Here is an 18,034-nt window from a genome sequence, read left to right as displayed (position 1 = left end):
TGCTCGCATATTGACAAAGTAAAAACTATGCGTGTGCAAAAAAACTGAATATAAATAGAAGTATGACGGCTGTGTGGATGCATATTGACATAAAAACAATGTGTGTCCATGACCATGAATACCAAGTACATAAATACACTATGTGTGTATTAACAGGATATGTACAGTTAACAATTAAAAAATATATACATCTACACATTTCAGAACAGACAAAGATACAGTATACACAATATGAATTATTTTGAGATATGGAGGTGAAGTGAAGTTGGTATGTTTACAGACTTTTACTGTCCTCGTTAAAGAGCACACCACCCCTGTATTTTAAAAGCATTCACTTCAAAGTTTTCTACGGCACTCACTCTGTTTGGAAGGCAATTTCTGACCTTACATAAACAACAAAAATTAGGGTTTAACCAAATAAGATAGGACAAGAAATGCTGATGACGTAAGAGGCTTTCCATCTGTTGAAGTCCTACGCCGTGAGAGTTGTGTCATCTGGAGGGATAAAGTGCAGGACGCTGTGTCACAAACATTTTATCAGGGTTGGGAAGGTTACTGGAAATATAATAGGTTACAGATCACTAGTTACCCTATTTAAATGTAATAAGTAATGTAAGTATTTCAATTTCTTAATCAAAGTAGTGTAACTTATTACATTTACATTACTTTTTGATTACTTTTCTCATTTCCTGACAAATGTTTTCAACTGTTATGGTAAGTGTACCTATTAAGCCAACCAAAATCTAAGTTCAGGTGTTTTTCATGGATACTGACATGATTTATAAGGGAGACCATTTCTTATAAAGCCAGATTTATCTCTCATTTGAAAACGTATTAATTAGCTTGAGTAGATTTTGGAATATACAATAAAGATATTTCATGAAAAAAGTCAGAAGTGTGGCATGGGCTTTATTGGTACTGTGACACCATTTAAGCCCATGTGTGCTCCAAATAAGGTCCATGCCATGATTTATTTACAAAATATAAAAAAATATTGATTTCAAAGAATTAAAAACAGCAATATATGTATTCGGTAACATGTTAAATATTTTTAAAAAATTAGGAAAAAACCCTCCTCCTGAGCAAAATCTTAAAGGTCTGACTTCAGATGTACCCCCCTTTCTAATCATGAAACATTTTCGTGAGTAACTTTACTGTATTACACACTTTTCTCAGCAACTGTAGTGGATTACAGTTACATTCATTTTGTAATTAAATTACGCCATTACATGTGACTAGTTACTCCCCACCACTAGCCAAGAGGATAGTTTTCATGTGTAGTCCCCGGGCAGTTCAACAGCTTAGCCAAGCACAATAAAAAAGAGGAAACAGACAAAGAAATAATATTAAAATTAACATAATATGATGAACTATAAATAACATCATCATTAATACAAACAGTCAGTAAAAGCATTGTCCACAATACAGTCTGATGGTGATATATAGTTAAATATGTGCAGTTAACCATTTAAAAAATATATACATCTACACATAGCAGAACAGACAAAGATACAGTATACACAATATGAATTAGTTTGAGATATGGAGGGTGAATTGAAGTTGGTATGTTCACAGACTTTTTATTTTTTATTTTTTTTACTGTCCTTGTTACCCCACGTCCTTTAAAAGCAATCACTTCAAAGTGTTTTCTAAACCGTATAGCTATTAATAAGAAAACCAATTAACCAATTATGATAGGACAAGAAATGCTGATGACGTAAGGGGCTATCCATCTGTAGAAGTGGTATCACCTGGAGAGAGGGATAAAATGTTATAAGCATGATGATGATATTTTATACACACTTGCCTACATTAGGTCAGCTAATATAGAGACGTATCTATCTATTTTTTCTATAATAGTCTAGCTGATTAACACACCCGCATGCTCTCGTTGTGCGGTGCTATGAGTTCAATGGTCAACGCTACGCACCCTCGCTCTCGCAGCCTATAACATCCCACATCCTCCCGCGACATCAACAACAATGCAACCCGTCGTCTGTTTTGGTCACAGATCTCTGATTGGAGCTAGACGGTCCGAAACCACCTCAGTCAAGGTGTCAGCGTCTTATTTCTTTTAATAATAGGCGATTTTTTATTTTCAAGAAACATTTTTTGACGTGAAGAGTGTTTTATTTATTGTTATTTTTATTTTATTTTTTATTTTTTTAAACATTTTTTTCCTCCTCTTCTCCAAAAATGTGCGAGGCGCTGTTGGCAAGCTCCCACAGTCTATGCATGTGTGTCCCTGCTGCTTCTCTGCTGGGCTACAGCTACTAAACCTAGCTGCTTTTCACTCGGTGCTTAGCTAACATTAGCCTGGCCGCGTTTATTGACTTGAAGTACAAGAGAGGGGGAAAAAACAAGCGAATGTAAAGCGTGTTTGTGCGATCTGCTTTCCCTTTATTTTTTTAATGACAACAGCTCTCAACTTAATCGTCGCTGTCGGGATATATAAGACGAAGTGTTGTATGATTTTGTCGTAGAGAGTAGTTTGCTTGGCTAGCTAACTGGCTAGCTATTTGTGTGTATTCTTCGAGTAAGGAAAACGGCGAGTTTTCTTTGAAAGTATGGATGACCAGACCAGGATGATGACGGGTCTCACCGGACTCGGTGGACTACAACAAGCCGATGTAGGAGACCCAGACTCGGTCAGGAAACAGCAGTCCCTCGGTCAGCCTCAACAAGACATAGGGGATATCCTACAGCAAATAATGGCCATCACCGACGAAAGCCTGGACGAAGCACAGGCCAGGTAAGAGAGGCGAAGAGCCATTTTCCACAGATGATGGCTAAGCTAAAGTACGCTGTGTGTGTCTTATTTTTTCTGCTTATGGACTCCAGCTTGTTTTTAAAAATCTTTTAACGTGAAACGATCATGTTAGATAACGCGTATTTTGCAACATTATAATGCAACTCCACGTTGCATGGTAATTAGCTCCGTAAATCAGTACGTTTAGTTACAAAAAATAACTTGAACACCCACATTACAGTGCTGTTGTAAAGAAAAGAGAGGAGGCTCTTTGTGTGTTACTGCCAACTACTTGGTAAACATACTCACTCGGGTTTTTAAATACGGAGATGATCTCAATTGTCTTAACAATGAAGTGTTGAATTACAGTGAAGTTTTAACTCCCTGTACTGTGAATGTGACAATGGTTAGCCGTGTAAAATATATGCAGACCTACTTGCTCAACACTTTAGCTGTACTCCTCTGGTTTTAACACATTTGTTTCATCAGGCTTACAGCAGGAGTTATATTTTTCAGGCCTTTCACTAACCTTTTGCAAGAAAAAAACAACAACAACCACCACATCTTACATTAATTTCAAGAGGGTTGTTAGCTATATCTTCTCATTGGTGTACAGGACTATTTTTTTGATAAAGTTAGTAATGCAAATTGCCTGTGTTTAAACACATTTTCAAAACTATTAAGATGTTTGTCAAGTGCATGTTTTTTCTTCTAGTCAGAGCCAATCTGAGTAAAATCACGTCTTGTGGTCCTGTTGCCAAAGCTTTCCTTTTTTATTTCTAATGTCAGACCAGGCTAAATAAGATTTGCCTAATTATACAAAATGTATCTGAGATACCGCTCTATATCAAAGCAGTGTCGATAACGTTAGTCACTGAAATGCAAATGAGTGGATAAATTACGGAAGGGACTACTCAATTGCCCCGCGTATCAGTCCAGGGCTGTTTTGTGATGACAGCAATCATTCATTAATAGGAGTCGCCACTTAATGCTTGAGTTTGAGGTATTTCTACATATCATTATTGAAAGGGGGAGTATGCACCGCAGTGAGCGAATGGCCCCGCACTCATTTGCCATGTGGCTTAAAGGAGCATAAGGTCAGTTTCAGATGAAGCGTCAGTATTTCAACAATAGAAAACCTTCCACTGCAAAGACTGTGGCCACAGTGTGATGTGTCATTAGCTAGTGATTTTCCACCCAACATTTGACCACCTGGTTCTCTTAATTAATTCACTCCTCTTTCACTCCCTCCCTCCCTGGTGTTCATCCTTTTCATTGTGTGCTGGGTGCAATCAATTCTCCTATAATGTGTACGCGAGTGCAGCTGTCCGCAAATCGAGTTTCTATTAATGAGATGGTGGTGAGGGGGAGGGATGATGCTATACCGCCAGCCTACACTGGGATATTACCTTTTTTTTCAGTGCAAGTTTGAGGACTTAATCAGGCCTTATTTCACAGACAACTGCAGATATTTTTTTGCTTTGGAATATTTCTTGTAGTCCAAAAAAATGTTTTCTCTCAGTGTTTTTTTCCTCCCCTTGACCTCGTGATTTGTGTTTATGTATTAGAATAATTTAAAGGGGCATTTATAGTGTCAAATCATGTTGCAGGCCTATTATTAGATGTTAACAGGCTATTCTGAAAAAGGGAGAAAAAAACTAATTAAAGGTGTGGCTGCTTCGGAAGTGCCAGAGGTGTCCTTGCTCTATGCTATTATTGATCTGAACTCCCACAGAGCATGTCCTCTTCATGCCATATGTGTGCAGGATTAATATGTAGAAGAATGCAGCCTACTGTACTTCAGAGCACTTGATGCTAATTGTGTGGCATGTACAGCTCATATCCTTGAGGCTGTCATGTGCTACACAATCAATAAAGGCATGAGAACAATCATCAGGTTCAGCATACTAACATTAAAATGTTAAACCAACAGTGTTCTATGCTGCACTGGCTTCACCATTCATCAACAGGCTGTTGTTAAGTTTGAGTTCACCTTTGCAGAGTTTTCCTAAGAAGGAAAAATAAAATACAAAAACTGTCCACAGCTATAAAGCTACTGAATGGTATTTGATGTTGGCAAGAAGCTGCTGAGCATTAACATGGGCCTGCTCAGGAAACACTGGTGGAGGTTCAGGGCACTGAGACAGGGGTGCTGTTTCTGATGATAAAATATTCATCCACTGAATAACAGGCGTTTGTTTAGCTGGCAGACTAGCTTGCACTAACTGCGAGCATTTGGCTGTTAGCAATTTTGCCTCTCGTCTTCACTTCAGGGAGAAAAAAAGGCCAAAACATAACCAGACGTCAGAGCTACACGCAGCCTGTTGTTACAGATTTATTTGCTAATATACAGCAGTTCGTATGACATGAAATGTACAGTCCTTATCAACATCATATCTTACTGCGATCAAGTTTGTCAAGCACAAATCAGTCATTCCCTCAGTCATGATCTACAAATTAATGTGTGAGGTGGCTCACATGTGAGCGTGACGCCCTTGTTGTGCAGGGTGGCAGTGTGTTGGGATGGGGAGTGGTCAGGGCCGCGCAAGAACTCGGTGTTGCAGAGTACACTTCCTGCACACCATCCGCCCTCATCCTCTCACTCTGTCGCCATATGTTTAGATGCTGGCCAGAGGATTCGCCGGCGCATTGGGGTGGATCAGACGACCCCACAGAGGGAGGGAGAGCAGGGGGGGGCATGGCAGGGGGTGGCCTGCCACTCAACTTCCAGCACAGGTCAGTACAGGACCGCATGAGCACCTCCTTCTCCCCCTCCTGCTCATACCGTCCATGCTGAAGGCAGCCCTCCCCCCAACTCAAATCCAGCAGTGACAGAATTGGTGGACAAAATGGTACATTTAATGCCAGACACATAACTCCTTACATCATACTGCCTCAGTATTCTCACAGAGAGGCAGCCTTTTGTGGCAAAATACTTCAGGCGTACTATTTGCTAGTCCCCATAGTCCCTTCATTAATACTGTAGTGGACATTCACAACTGGAATTGGTGTTGAGGTCAGGTGTAGCCAAATCATGTTCATCTGTGGTTGTTTTTCAATGTGCTGTTGGTTATGTTTTTTTGGAAAGAGGAATGCTTTATTTTAGGAGCAGTCTTCAGGTTTGTCTCGTGTCATCTTCTCCAATTCATGCTCATCAGAAACAGAGGCCTCATGCTGGTTTTGTTTTGGTGTCACATAAATATTAACCCTATGTTGCACTTCTTCTTGAATTACCTATTAAAGTTGTCACCACTGAAACATGTTATATAAATGATGCCTGTTGTGATTTGTAAAAAACAAAAAAAACATCTGCTTGTGTTTTATTTTATGTAAAGGTCATTAAAAATACAGAGGGTGCACAAAATTACAGATAATGCAGTATTACAACAGCACTGCAAACTATGGCCACACAGTTACCAGAGTTGATCGCCACCTCTGACATTTTTTACTACACAGGGGTAGTACATCATGTATTGCATGCTTAGTTACATGTCTTTTGTTATGTGTGCCTTTCACATGTTTTTCAATGTGAAAAAAATGACTTACTTTTGAAATGCAGTACCATATGTGCCATACCATATGTACAAATGTGCTCCCTCTGTCTTATGTAATAAGGGTGCACCGTCAGTACAGTAGTTAACATTATACACAATAGAGTCACGTCATTCAGAGTCGTATTAGGATTGTATACAAGATTGCAGTCTTAAAAGTAAGCTGTATGGCTTCATGGATGTGTATTAGCAGGACATTTTGTTGCCAAGGTGTTGTGATTTGATTACTGTCAAATGTAGAAGTTTAGCCTTTTCTCCTTTTAATTGCTATTAGCCTGGCAATAAAGATAATGTCTCTGATTAAATTAAAATTGCAGCTTAATCCTAATCCTCACAATCAACTCACCATCTACTTGGATGGAACAAGTATTTCTGTAAGAGGTAGAAATTAGATTACTGTGTATTAACTGTGGAATCTGGTGCTCAGTAATGATGACCTTGAGGTTTGGCATCATTACCTGTCCCACAGTGCAAAGCATCCAAATGACAACATTACTCTTGCTAGTTCAGATTGACGCATCAGGGATGTTTCTGAACTGACGAAAAGGCATTTGGCTATTAAAAGTGTCTTTTTAAACAACATGACTCTGACCTGCTGTGTTGCTTCACACTCTTGAAATGCTGTACGTATAACACATACAGCTCCTACTACCTGTTTTTTATGGGGGAGTACATGGAACGACTTGAGATGGAGGTCTGTTTATCGTAATCCTCCTCGCTCTCTCTCTCCCCCTCTTATTCCCTCTTCTTTCTTACAGGAAGCATGCCCTGAACTGTCACAGAATGAAGCCAGCCCTCTTCAGCGTTCTCTGTGAGATCAAAGAGAAGACGGGTGAGTTTCTACTTCACTCAGTTTCTTTGTATTCTCCACTATGCACAGGTTGGAACCTAGTCTTGAGATGTAGTGCACCCTTTTCTCCAGTAATTGTTTCTCTGGCACTAAGTCATTCTTTTATTGGCCTCACAAAGAACTCCATAGATTGAATATTGATTGTATTTGTTGTAGAACGGATTGCTTTGGTTCAAGCTCATTCTAAATATGCATTACTATTTGTTATTTTGGCCTAGTAATATATTGAAACTTAACCTATTTTTGGCCTCTGTGCAACCTTCATACTGACCAGCTGAAACTGATCTTAGTGGATCTTTGCCCTTTGAAATTTGAGTCGGCAGCAGAACTTGCTGCTGAACATACTAACAACTAATTTACCCACACTTAAAGTACGTATACCTATTAATACGATTGCAGTTGTGTCTTCCTTTCTAACCTGGAGTATCCAAATGCAGAAATATATTGAGCTTATTTTAACATTTTTTAATTCTGGTCAACAATATAACAGTATTGTGACAAAATGTATGGATGGTGCAAAACCTGCAAGCTCTGACAGTTGGATGAATTCCACAGCAGCAATTACTATATTGAGGCAGAGAAATAACGACCTACTGCTACAACTACCTCTGCCACTACTACAAATACTACTACCATATTCAAATAATTAGATAAAAAAAAATCAAACTTAATCCCAACAGAAACTTCATGCATAGCTAGTTGACAGCAGGCATCTATGAAAACTCCACCAGGGTTATTGCTTTACAGTCAAAACGTCTTGCATTTCAGTACAAAGAGATGCTCTTTTCTCCTGCACTGTTAAAACATCTACACTACACAGTGTGGGGTTATTATATATCAGTAATGAATTGTTATGCATATAAATTCAGTACCTTCATGCAAAGCAACATGAACAAAAGACAATTCAGAGTCTGTCTTAACAAATAACGCAGGATTTCAAATACGCACTGATGGAAATTATGGCTTACGTAAATATCTCTTATTCATAATATTATTCAAAGTAAACAAGCTGCTTATTCCCATCTTGTTAGCTATTCAAGTCAGCTTTCTGACAGATTCTAGTGTGGTTCAAAGGGAGGAGGCCTGGGATGGATGGCAGATTGATGGTTATGGTACTGTGAATGGGGCGGGTTTTTGAATCCTCTCCCTCTGCCAGTCTCTTTCCCTTCTTCTCTTTCTATGCGCTCTCTCACTCGCCTTGTGTATCTTTTTAACAGAAAACCCTCTCTTGTTCAAATACAATTTGAAAATGCTGCACTGCTGCCTGTTGTGGCCCTCTGTCAATAATGTATTATTGCTCTCCAGTGATTGGAGAAAAGTAAAGGCTAGGCTTGAGTGAGTGGGGCAGGGTACACTGTTTCCCAGGCAACCAGTGGTCTTATTTACCCTAATGCCATACACTTTGATTTTCACATTTAGTCTCCCAGCAAACTAGAGAGAGGGGGGGGGGGGGGGGGTCTGCGAGTGCTTATACAGTAAGCTGAGCAGAAAAACAGACAAGGCGTGGAGGTGGTTTAACAATACATTCATGCCTGAAGTGAATGTGCCAGCCATGAGATATAGAGATCTTCAGCTTCGCCTGTACTCTGCTGGCCATCTGCCACATAGTGCCCTCCTAACTGCACTATGTATACCTGCTTTGGCATTTCTCTGCTTCTCCATCAGGCCCCCTGCAGGCCCCATTATGTGCCCCTGGAATGTGAATTGACTTCTCTTCAGTGCAGCTTGTGGAAGACCCAATCAGTAGTCCTCTAGTATCTCCACAGATTTTCTGCAGTCTTTTTCTTTTTCACTAACAAACATACACTTGTGTCAGCACACCCACATACACACTCAGTCTCTCTCGCACACATACGCGCGCACACACACACTGAACAGGGATGAAAGCGAACTCGGTCTTGGGTCTACTCCTACTGCTTCGGTCTTGTCCTCTCCCCCTCTGCCTCTCTCTCTCTCCCTCCCTCTGCCTCGCTCCCATTCTTGAAAGAGAAGACTTGCTCTGAACTCGGGGCTTTGATATGGTAATGTAATGGTGGTGGTGGAGGAGGGGGAGGTGGGGTGTGGGGGATGGGAGGTGAATTCCTCTGAGTGCTGCAGTTGGTTAGATTGTTTTCATTGTAAAGGAAATGTTCTGCGCAAATGCCAGTGCCCCCCCCCTCCTTTTTTTTTCTTCTATCGTCACCTCCCCAAAACACCCCTCCACCCCCCCTCTTATTTTACTTTTACAACAGTGCCTGCGTTGTCCTGAGCTCTCACATTAAACATGACCTCCATCTGCATGAAATTTGATTCTTGTTAATACTTTATTAAAGATACTCTCCAAAAAAGAAATTAAAGCACTCAGAGAGACGAGAAATGATCAAAGTTGAGAGCCAGTGGCTTTGCTTCAACTCAGTTCTGTTCTCCCTTGCTCTCATGGGTATTTGCTGTAAAAATAGCTCTTGGTGCAATGGGACAGCTTATGCCAAAATCTCTCGCAAGCCACTGCAGTTACTCTCAGAAGTTTTTCATTTAGTTTGGGCATGTTTGAGGTGTTTCTTTTTTACTTTTATGCGTTCCTTGTGCTCGCACATGACAACAGTGAATCTGTCACTCACTCTGTTCTGTCACCAAGCTCAAGTCCCCCTTTTTTCCTTTTTTTTTGTCAAGCTTGAACATTCCCAGTTGTTTATTTTTGGACAGGTTTTAAATAAAAATGAAAATGGTCTTTCAAGTGGAATTAAAGCTACAATATGCCGTTTTGTACCTCGGAGACAGCAAAGTGTATTATGAGTTCCTCTCTTCTTCTTTTTCCTCCCCCCACTTGAGCGAGTTCGCACCCCAGCACTCACCACTCATCTTGATAAGCTGTCTGGAACCCTGTGGGATAATGCCACTAGTTGGCTGTGTAGAAATAGTGGCAAACTGGTTAGTATCCTACCTGTCTAAAGGTCCTTTCACACATGTGCTCCATCCCAGGAATGTTCAGGAACATTTCCTGCATGGGGTCATGTGTGAATGGGATCAGGGATCAATATTCAGGGAAAACTCTAGAGCCAATTTCTCACCCTAAGAGCTAGTAACATTTCAGGGAAAATGCCGGTACGGTAGTGTTGTCAATGAAAACAGTAACATTATAGAGACAAAAATGTAAAGGTCTATGTCCGTTTGATGAAAGATGGAGGGACTGAACTCCTCACAAGACCCTGCTGATGATGTATTTGAATCTGCGACTTGTTTACAGTCAACTTGCTAATACTTTAACATGTGATTTAATGAGCAAAACAAGTTCTCTTGTTTGAAAACAAGCTCCTTTTCTTTAAGAACGGCCGGACACCGGACAAAATGACCATTTTTCCTGAAATTCTTGAGAGACATCTGACATTGTCCCATTTTCTGCTTCTGTTGTGTTTTATGATGGTTGGCATCCACAAGTGTTGCATTACCACCATCTGCTAACTTGCGCCATTATTCCGGCATTTCCACGGTGTGTGTGTGTGTGTGTGTGTGTGTGAGAAAAGGCACAAGACAGAAATGTTCCTGAATGTAGCAGCATGTGTGAATAGTGAAAATTACTAGCACTGCCTGAAAGATGATACCAGCAATTTACTGGGAAATATGTGTGAAATACGCTTAAGACTGAAATGGCTGGCTCTGTGTCTCCTTTTTATCATTAAAAGTCAATGTGTCAGTCACAACACTCATATATGCACTTATGTGGGTCATGTGGGCCAGCAGCTACAGTGTGAGTTTAACAAAAAGGTGGAACTAACGATTATTTGATTAATCGGTCAACAGACAAGCAATCTGCAACAATTTTAATTATCAATTAATTGTTTCATTAATTTTATCAAGCAAAAATGTGCAAATATTTGCTGGTTCCAACCTCTGGCTTCTTTATTTTTTTTGTATTTTCAGTATTTATCATTTCATAGCAAACAAGACATTTGAAGATCACATTTTTCACAACTTTGTGGAGTTTTCATAGGGTAAACATCCAGTGTGATAACCTGCTCTGCTCGGTGCCCAGTTGTGCCAGCGTCCTAACAATGTGCTTTGGGAACTGGTTATGCGCTGCCTGCCTTTGCCAGTGGCCTGCTTCTTTTCTCTCTACATTTTCTTACTGGCCTCATTGTTGGTATAATGAGGTAATTGTTGGGTTGGAAAATAAGATCAGTCCCGTAATGTTTTTAATTTGACTTTGATGTCTTACTATACTGGAAAGAAGTGTCTTACTTTTAAAAATATTTATTAAAAGCCTACAAGCGCCAAAATCTCACAGTCAGAGCTCATGCCAAGAACCAGCTGTGCTTACCTAGTATGTTGGCAAAGCGGCTGGATGACAACCCATCATCACATCCTATTAATATTTTGACAAGATGGATGAATGTTGAGATTTAGCAGATTCAATGAACTCACCCTCTGGTTTTTGTTTTTCGGTGCTATTTCTGGTCACAAAAGGTAGAACAACAAACTTCCTGTTTGGTTATGATGCCATATCAATTAACAAAAAAATGCTCTCTTTATTTTACATTGTCATAATTAATAATTTAAATTTAGCTGATATAATTAAGGAAAAAAATGATGGATGCTTTGTAAACTTTCCAGAGTAGTGCAATCCAACCTCACAGAAGTGTAAAGCAGTGTGTACAGCCTTTAGAGTGATTCATATTTTATCTTCTGCCTGTAACCTGTAGCAACACACCCACACCAGAGCAGCCCTTTGTGTTTCGTAGTGGCAGGTTTATCTAAATGGATCCTTGTATTATTTCCTGTTAGCCTGTAGCCTACCACACGCCCTTTCAGGCAGTGACCAAACTAAATTCGCAGCACTCAAGTTCTTTTGCATGCATTACCATAACATTTCAGCAACCAAATGGCCAACCAATTACATGTTAATTGAATTACAGCATGCTTTTAGTTGTAAAAACACTGTTAAGTCACTCGTAGTTGCTATGTGTTTATTCACAGCCAGAATAGACACTTGGATCCTTTAGAAATCTTTTATCTCGGAGGCCATGCATGAAAGTTGACAGCAAAACATCACACATCAGAGATTATCCAGTTGGTAAAACTCAATTTTAGTTTGGGGGGGGGGGGGAGAGGAGAGGAGAGGAGAGTCCTCTCAGCATCACATGATTGACTTAGATGTTTGTATTCCACCAACTTTGACAGCCGAGTGCATGAATTTTAGTGAATCATATACCTCATTAAAGAAACTTAATTATTATTAGTTTTCAAAGAGCCCAATCTGGAACAGAGCTATAAAATGTTATTGTTGGGAACCCATGGGATGTTGTTATGTTTTTACGAAGGGAAACGTAAAGAAAACTTTTTTTTTTTCTTTCAAATTAAAAGCAGTAAGAAGATAAGTAGCATTAACTGTGTGAAGCTACCAAACCCGTGTTTTCAGTTTAACCAACTCTACACTGAGGTCTAATTTGACCAAGTTTCTCACTACCCCTCATTATTATTATTATTATTATTTTTTTTTTTTTTTTTAAACGAGTCAGTTTTATGTTTACACTCGGTATGCAATGGTGCAGGATTACCTCATTGGCTTTTCAGGAATCTCTGTTGTTTTTTGCTCCTGCCACTCAATTCCTGCCACTCAATCGTTTTTTTTCTCTCCCCTGCTCCTTTTGCAGAAGAGAATGAAAAAAGATAGTGTGTGTGGGGGGGGGATGGTGAAGGGGTGGAGGAGGGGGGGCTGAGGGGGGGTGAGGTGATACAAGGAGATTGATGAGGCAGTAAGAGCAGGAGTAATTACTCGGTGTCCATTCCCCAAGCCAGATTGGCAGACGGCTAATATCACACAGACCCCTAGCCCTGACAGCCAACCGCCCCCCCAGTCTCCACCCCCCTCTCTCAAACTCAAACTGGGGAGGCAGAGCACCCCAACCTTCAGCCTAGGCCTAATGGTGTGTGGGCCAGCTGATTTTCCCCATGTGTTATTATTCCTGTAGGAACTGGTCTTCTGTATATTGACAAGGGGAACTGCTGTCTGGTATGTATTGTAGGATGAGAAAAGCTCAGTGGAATAGTTCACCTTTTAAGATCTGCTGCAGTGTGATTTTTTTTATTTTTTTTTGGCCATGATTCAACAAGGGCAGTGATTTGGCGGTTCTGTCACTCAGTATTTGTAGCGGGATCACAAGCTTCTTTTTAGACAATACACCCCCTTTTACATTAATCTGATGGCAATTTAACATTTAACAAGCGCCTGAGTTACTTTTATGTATACAACAGCAACAACACCCATCTCACTTAGTAACAAAAAAACAGCCGTCATCTGCCTAATTATAGCCCAATCAATACAGTATGTTTATGGCCAATACCATTATTGATATTAATGAGTTTTTTTAATCAGAAAATGACATATCAATCAATATTTATTTGCTTTACACAACCCATAGCATCATTTTTTTGACAAGGTTTCTTAAATTTGTCTTTTTTTTAAAACAAGAAATAAACAGTTACAGTTGAGAAATAAAGCTTGTCACTACTCTCTGGTGGACAAACTATAGAATAATGACACTCTTACATTTCTGTACTTCACTTTCGGGTTGGCTGACATACACATATATGACAGTATTATGCAATGAGTCCTAATAATAACTCACACACTATCTCTCACACTCTCTTTTAATAGTTGACAAACATTAACAGCATAAACTGATTAAATGTATACCTTTTACCAGAACAGTAGAAGAGGAGTTTAAAAACACAGACAGCGCATTATAAGACAAAGTTATTAAACATACATAGTATAAAAATCTTGTATAATTTGGTTCAGGGTATGATTTTCTGTCTTTCTTTCTCACCTGACATGTTAATGGAGTTTTAGCCAATACAATTCATAGTTGAAAATACTGATGAGTGCGTTAAAAAAAAAAAGAGGGAGAGAGAAGGTGAAGCTAATGAGCAGCAAATGACATTTAAGTCAATTTACTCCAGATTTCGTTGTTACTCACTAAATAATAAAGGGCAGCAGATAAAACTTGGGCACACGTGTTCTGGTGACAGAGAGAATTTATGGGTGACTGATATGACAGGAAAAAAAGCCTTGAAACTGTAAAACATGTATTTACGGCTTACTTCCGATCCACAAATACCCGTCCATTTATGCTCAACAAAAAGTAACCAGGAAGTATTGAGCTGCTGATCATTATTGGTCCAACATCACCCACAGGGCGGACTCCTACCTCTTCATTTCATCTGCCCTCCCTCTCAGCACGTCTATGCCTCTCACACTGCTTTTAGGCTTTGCTCTTAAAGGAAGGTCTCTTTAATTAAAGATATGTAAATGTGGTCTCAGCTGGATTGCATTAGTTTGGTGGCGGTGGGGTGGGAGAGTGTTTGAGCCCAGCTCCTAATCCTGACTAATTAAGGATTAATTACAATTGATGGGAGCCTTCCACCCCTCTGCAGTAGTGCACATTGCTGTCCCAGACAGTATGTTTGTATATTTCACACCGTGTCATAAATGCAGGGGAGAGATGGAAACATCAGGGCTGGTGAAGGGTGGGGGGTGGGCTGTACTAGCCACCCAAGATTAGCAGTATGTATGGGGTTGTTACATATGCTGGGAAGCCCATGCTTGCTTTAAGGTTGTGGCGCTCTTCATTAGTCTGGATGGATTGATCCTGGCTAATCCAAAAGACGGTTATTTTCTGGGAGGATGATTAGTTTGTGTTTCCATCAGTTTGTGTGTATATATACATATAGTATATGCACTTATTTACAGTATGTATGTACAGGTTAGCAACGCTAATTAAGGATACCCTCTTGTAAAACCAGTGATAAGTTATTATCCTGAGCAGATATACATATTATTGGCACAGTGATTTTATTCCTCACTAAACTGGTAAATCAAACCTGTGCAGAATAACCGTGTAGCCTCAGCTCTCTCTGAGATCATCTGACTGTGTCATAATGCTTGTTCACTTGTTATAAATGGGCACTGCTCTTCTGATCTATCGCTTAATTGCCACCTAATTTGCATAACAGTGCAAATTAACGACCTCTCAAATGAGCGTTCATTTTTCACAAAGTCTTTAGGAGCTCCTTAAGAGTCTGTGCTAATGAGCACAGGAGGCAGCTGGCCTGATGAGAGTTGACTGGGGGAAGATCCTAGCAGTGCTATAACAAGCCTCCTGCTTAGGTGCTCTTTGTCATCCTCCTCTTCCTCTTGTGACATTTGAAATTCTTTCTTCCATGCCTTCATCTTTCCATGTGCGCAGGATTGTGTTGGACTGGATGTTAGAGATTCAGTCAAATGTTTGGTATATTTCCTTTTTTTAATGTTGTTTGTTGCATATTAAAAATGTTAATATTGCTCTGTCACGTACAGTATTTATTAGTGTGTGGCCTGTTAGTGGTTAGGCCAACAGTTTGCCCTAAATTAGATTGAATTTAATAGTTTTTTTTCTCAGATTTTTGTTGGAACACAGATGGTGAGAACATAGCAGTAGACTCACTGTGACTCCATATCTGTTTATCGTCCTTAGGAGAAAACATAGCATACAGATTCCTCAAAAATATAATATGTACTACTGTTGTCGAAATGTTTGTCTGCTCACACTACACAGGGTGTTTTTTTTGTCACGTCTCATCATTTTATCAGTGCAAACACACAAAATATGAATTTATTTGGAATATCGTATCAACCTTATTTTAGGGGATGATTGGTTGTAATTAGTATTTTTTTATTTTAAGTGACTTGGTTCACACATTTTCTATTTTCACTTAGTATTAAACTATATATTTTTAATGAATATGTGAGGGCCAGTAGTTTAAGTGTTAAATGAGTCAAACCACATATGCACCAATTTACTGATTGCGAATGCTAATAATTTGAATCCTGTGGGTTCATTTTAATTCAGTCACTTTTGTGATTACTAACTATTTTTAACTAATTTAGCATTGTCAGTATTTTTAGATTCCAGATTACAATTGCTGTCTGGAAAAATGTGGTCAGTAATTTGCCAAAACGATGTAAACAAATGGTAGATAAAAGGCTGAGAAGGTCCTCTATCTCTTTAAATTCGTGCAGATTAAGTGACAACACAAATTGATCTATCCCTCATTAGTGATTTGTGTGTTTTTTTTCGTGTGTGTGTGACACTGTTTGTGTATGACCATTCAAGGGGGGTGGGGGGGTGTTACACGTAATCATCGCTCTGGTGTCCAATTCTCTCTCTTTAGTTAATTAAGGGCTGATTAATGATGTGTTGGACTGAAGTGTTGTGTTTGCCAAAGGTGTGAGTTCTCCAATTCACACCTTAATCAGACCACACTGTGTTTACTCTGAATGCTTACCTCTCCTGTGTGTGTGTGTGTGTGTGTGAGAGAATGGGGGGGCTGCGTGCAACAGGACTCAGTGAACTACCCAAACAGATGCTGATTAGCGTGAGCTGCTTAAAGTAGGAATGGACATATGGATTGGGCTAATTAAGTTGACTGTACTCCACACACACCCACCCTCACACACACATAAAACACCCTTTATTAAAAAAAAATGGGGTACACACTTTTTATGTTGAATTTGCAGTTCAAATACACCTTTTCCTAAAATCCATTTGGCAAAAAGCCCATCAGGGAAACTATTCATTTTTAATGCCGCCTCTTTAGTTTTAATGTCAGACTCAACACCTAGCCCAAGGCAACATTTTATTCACCCAAAGCCCTTTTTTGAGCAACCCATATTCTTCCAAAATGGCATAGTAAATCAAAATGCTGTAGGCGCTGAGGAACTTGTTTGTAAAAGTTGACATTAATCAATTGTTACAACACATGATATTGCAAAGAAACTGCTACTGTCAACGAGACTCCCGCTCAGATTTACTAATATAAATACACACACAGATGTTACGCATGCATTTTAACAGGTTTTATTTGTCTTAAGTGTGAAAATCTGTATGTCAAAACAGTGTAAGAGTAGTTTAATAAAATGTATATTTTCCTCTGGTTGCGTTCGTGTTGCCCAGATGCTATTTTATATCCAATACTTCTTTACCCATCTCATCTCCAGAGCTGCAGTTGAGATTTGTTTTTGCAGTTTTTTGTGAGGTAAATTTGCATATTCATGTAGCATATTTTTCATTGTGGAAACCGTCTTTCTCTGGCCCATTCTCTTTATCTGAATTCTCTGTCTGTAATGAAAGGAAAAACTGATGTTTTCACAGTCCTATCTTTTCTCTTTCTGGCTCGCTCACTCTCTGGCATGTCTGTACTCTGGATTCTGTATATTTCTGTAGCCCCTCTCTCTCTCTCGCTCTCCCTCTCTCTCTCTCTTGCTCTCTGTCTCCTCCTCTCTCGCACACATATCTTCTCCTGTGACTCCTTTTTTCAATTCTCCTTGGTTCTCCTTCTATCCTCTCTCCCTCCTTACCTTTTTTTCCCCCCTTTTTTTCTTTCTTTCTCCCTTCTCTATCCTTCTCTCCCTCTCCCGCTCCCGCTCCCTTGCTCTCTCCCAGTGAAAGGCTGAGAATACCCAAGGGAGCTGATGCAATTAAAATGCTAATCCTGTCTGTCTACAGAGAGAGGGAGAGGGGGGGCTGACAGCATGAGGGATTGCGGCTCACATGGAGAACTCGACTGAAATGGAGAACAGAGGGAGGGAGGGAGGAGGTGGGTGGGGGGTGCGCTGAAAGGGAGAGGGGGGAGGGGATGTGTGTTGGGGTGTGGGGGGGGGGGGACAGAGTGAAAAAGGGGATGCTAGCGAGGGAAAAGACAGACAAGGATAAAGCTTGTGCTGTGAGCTGAGCAATGATATACTGACTGCGTTTAAGTCTTATCTATCCCTATGTGTGTGGAAGGCATTACAGTTAATGTACAGCACTATGCTATTGGTTAGGTTGTTCACCCTTTACCTGCACCACTTCATATATTGTGTGTTGTGTC

At 39.9% G+C, this 18,034-nt stretch overlaps 1 protein-coding gene across 3 annotated transcripts in view; it reads left to right on the top strand.

The window, feature by feature from the left end:
* Window positions 1-1,977: 1,977 nt before the first annotated feature.
* The window catches only part of pbx4 (pre-B-cell leukemia transcription factor 4), a 30,308-nt gene continuing 14,251 nt past the window's right edge, over window positions 1,978-18,034 (top strand). For 2 of the 3 annotated variants that reach the window (XM_062439641.1, XM_062439642.1), the window contains exons 1-2: window positions 2,071-2,752; window positions 7,059-7,132. In XM_062439641.1, coding sequence (XP_062295625.1) covers window positions 2,568-2,752; window positions 7,059-7,132 — 259 coding nt within the window. In that variant the 5' untranslated portion in view covers window positions 2,071-2,567. The other variant, XM_062439640.1, reaches the window with a different exon arrangement.

This window comes from Scomber scombrus, chromosome 18 (assembly GCF_963691925.1).
Source record: "Scomber scombrus chromosome 18, fScoSco1.1, whole genome shotgun sequence".
NCBI lineage: Eukaryota > Metazoa > Chordata > Actinopteri > Scombriformes > Scombridae > Scomber > Scomber scombrus.
Note: the sequence above shows the minus strand (reverse complement) of the source record. Positions and strands in the feature narration are given on the sequence as shown.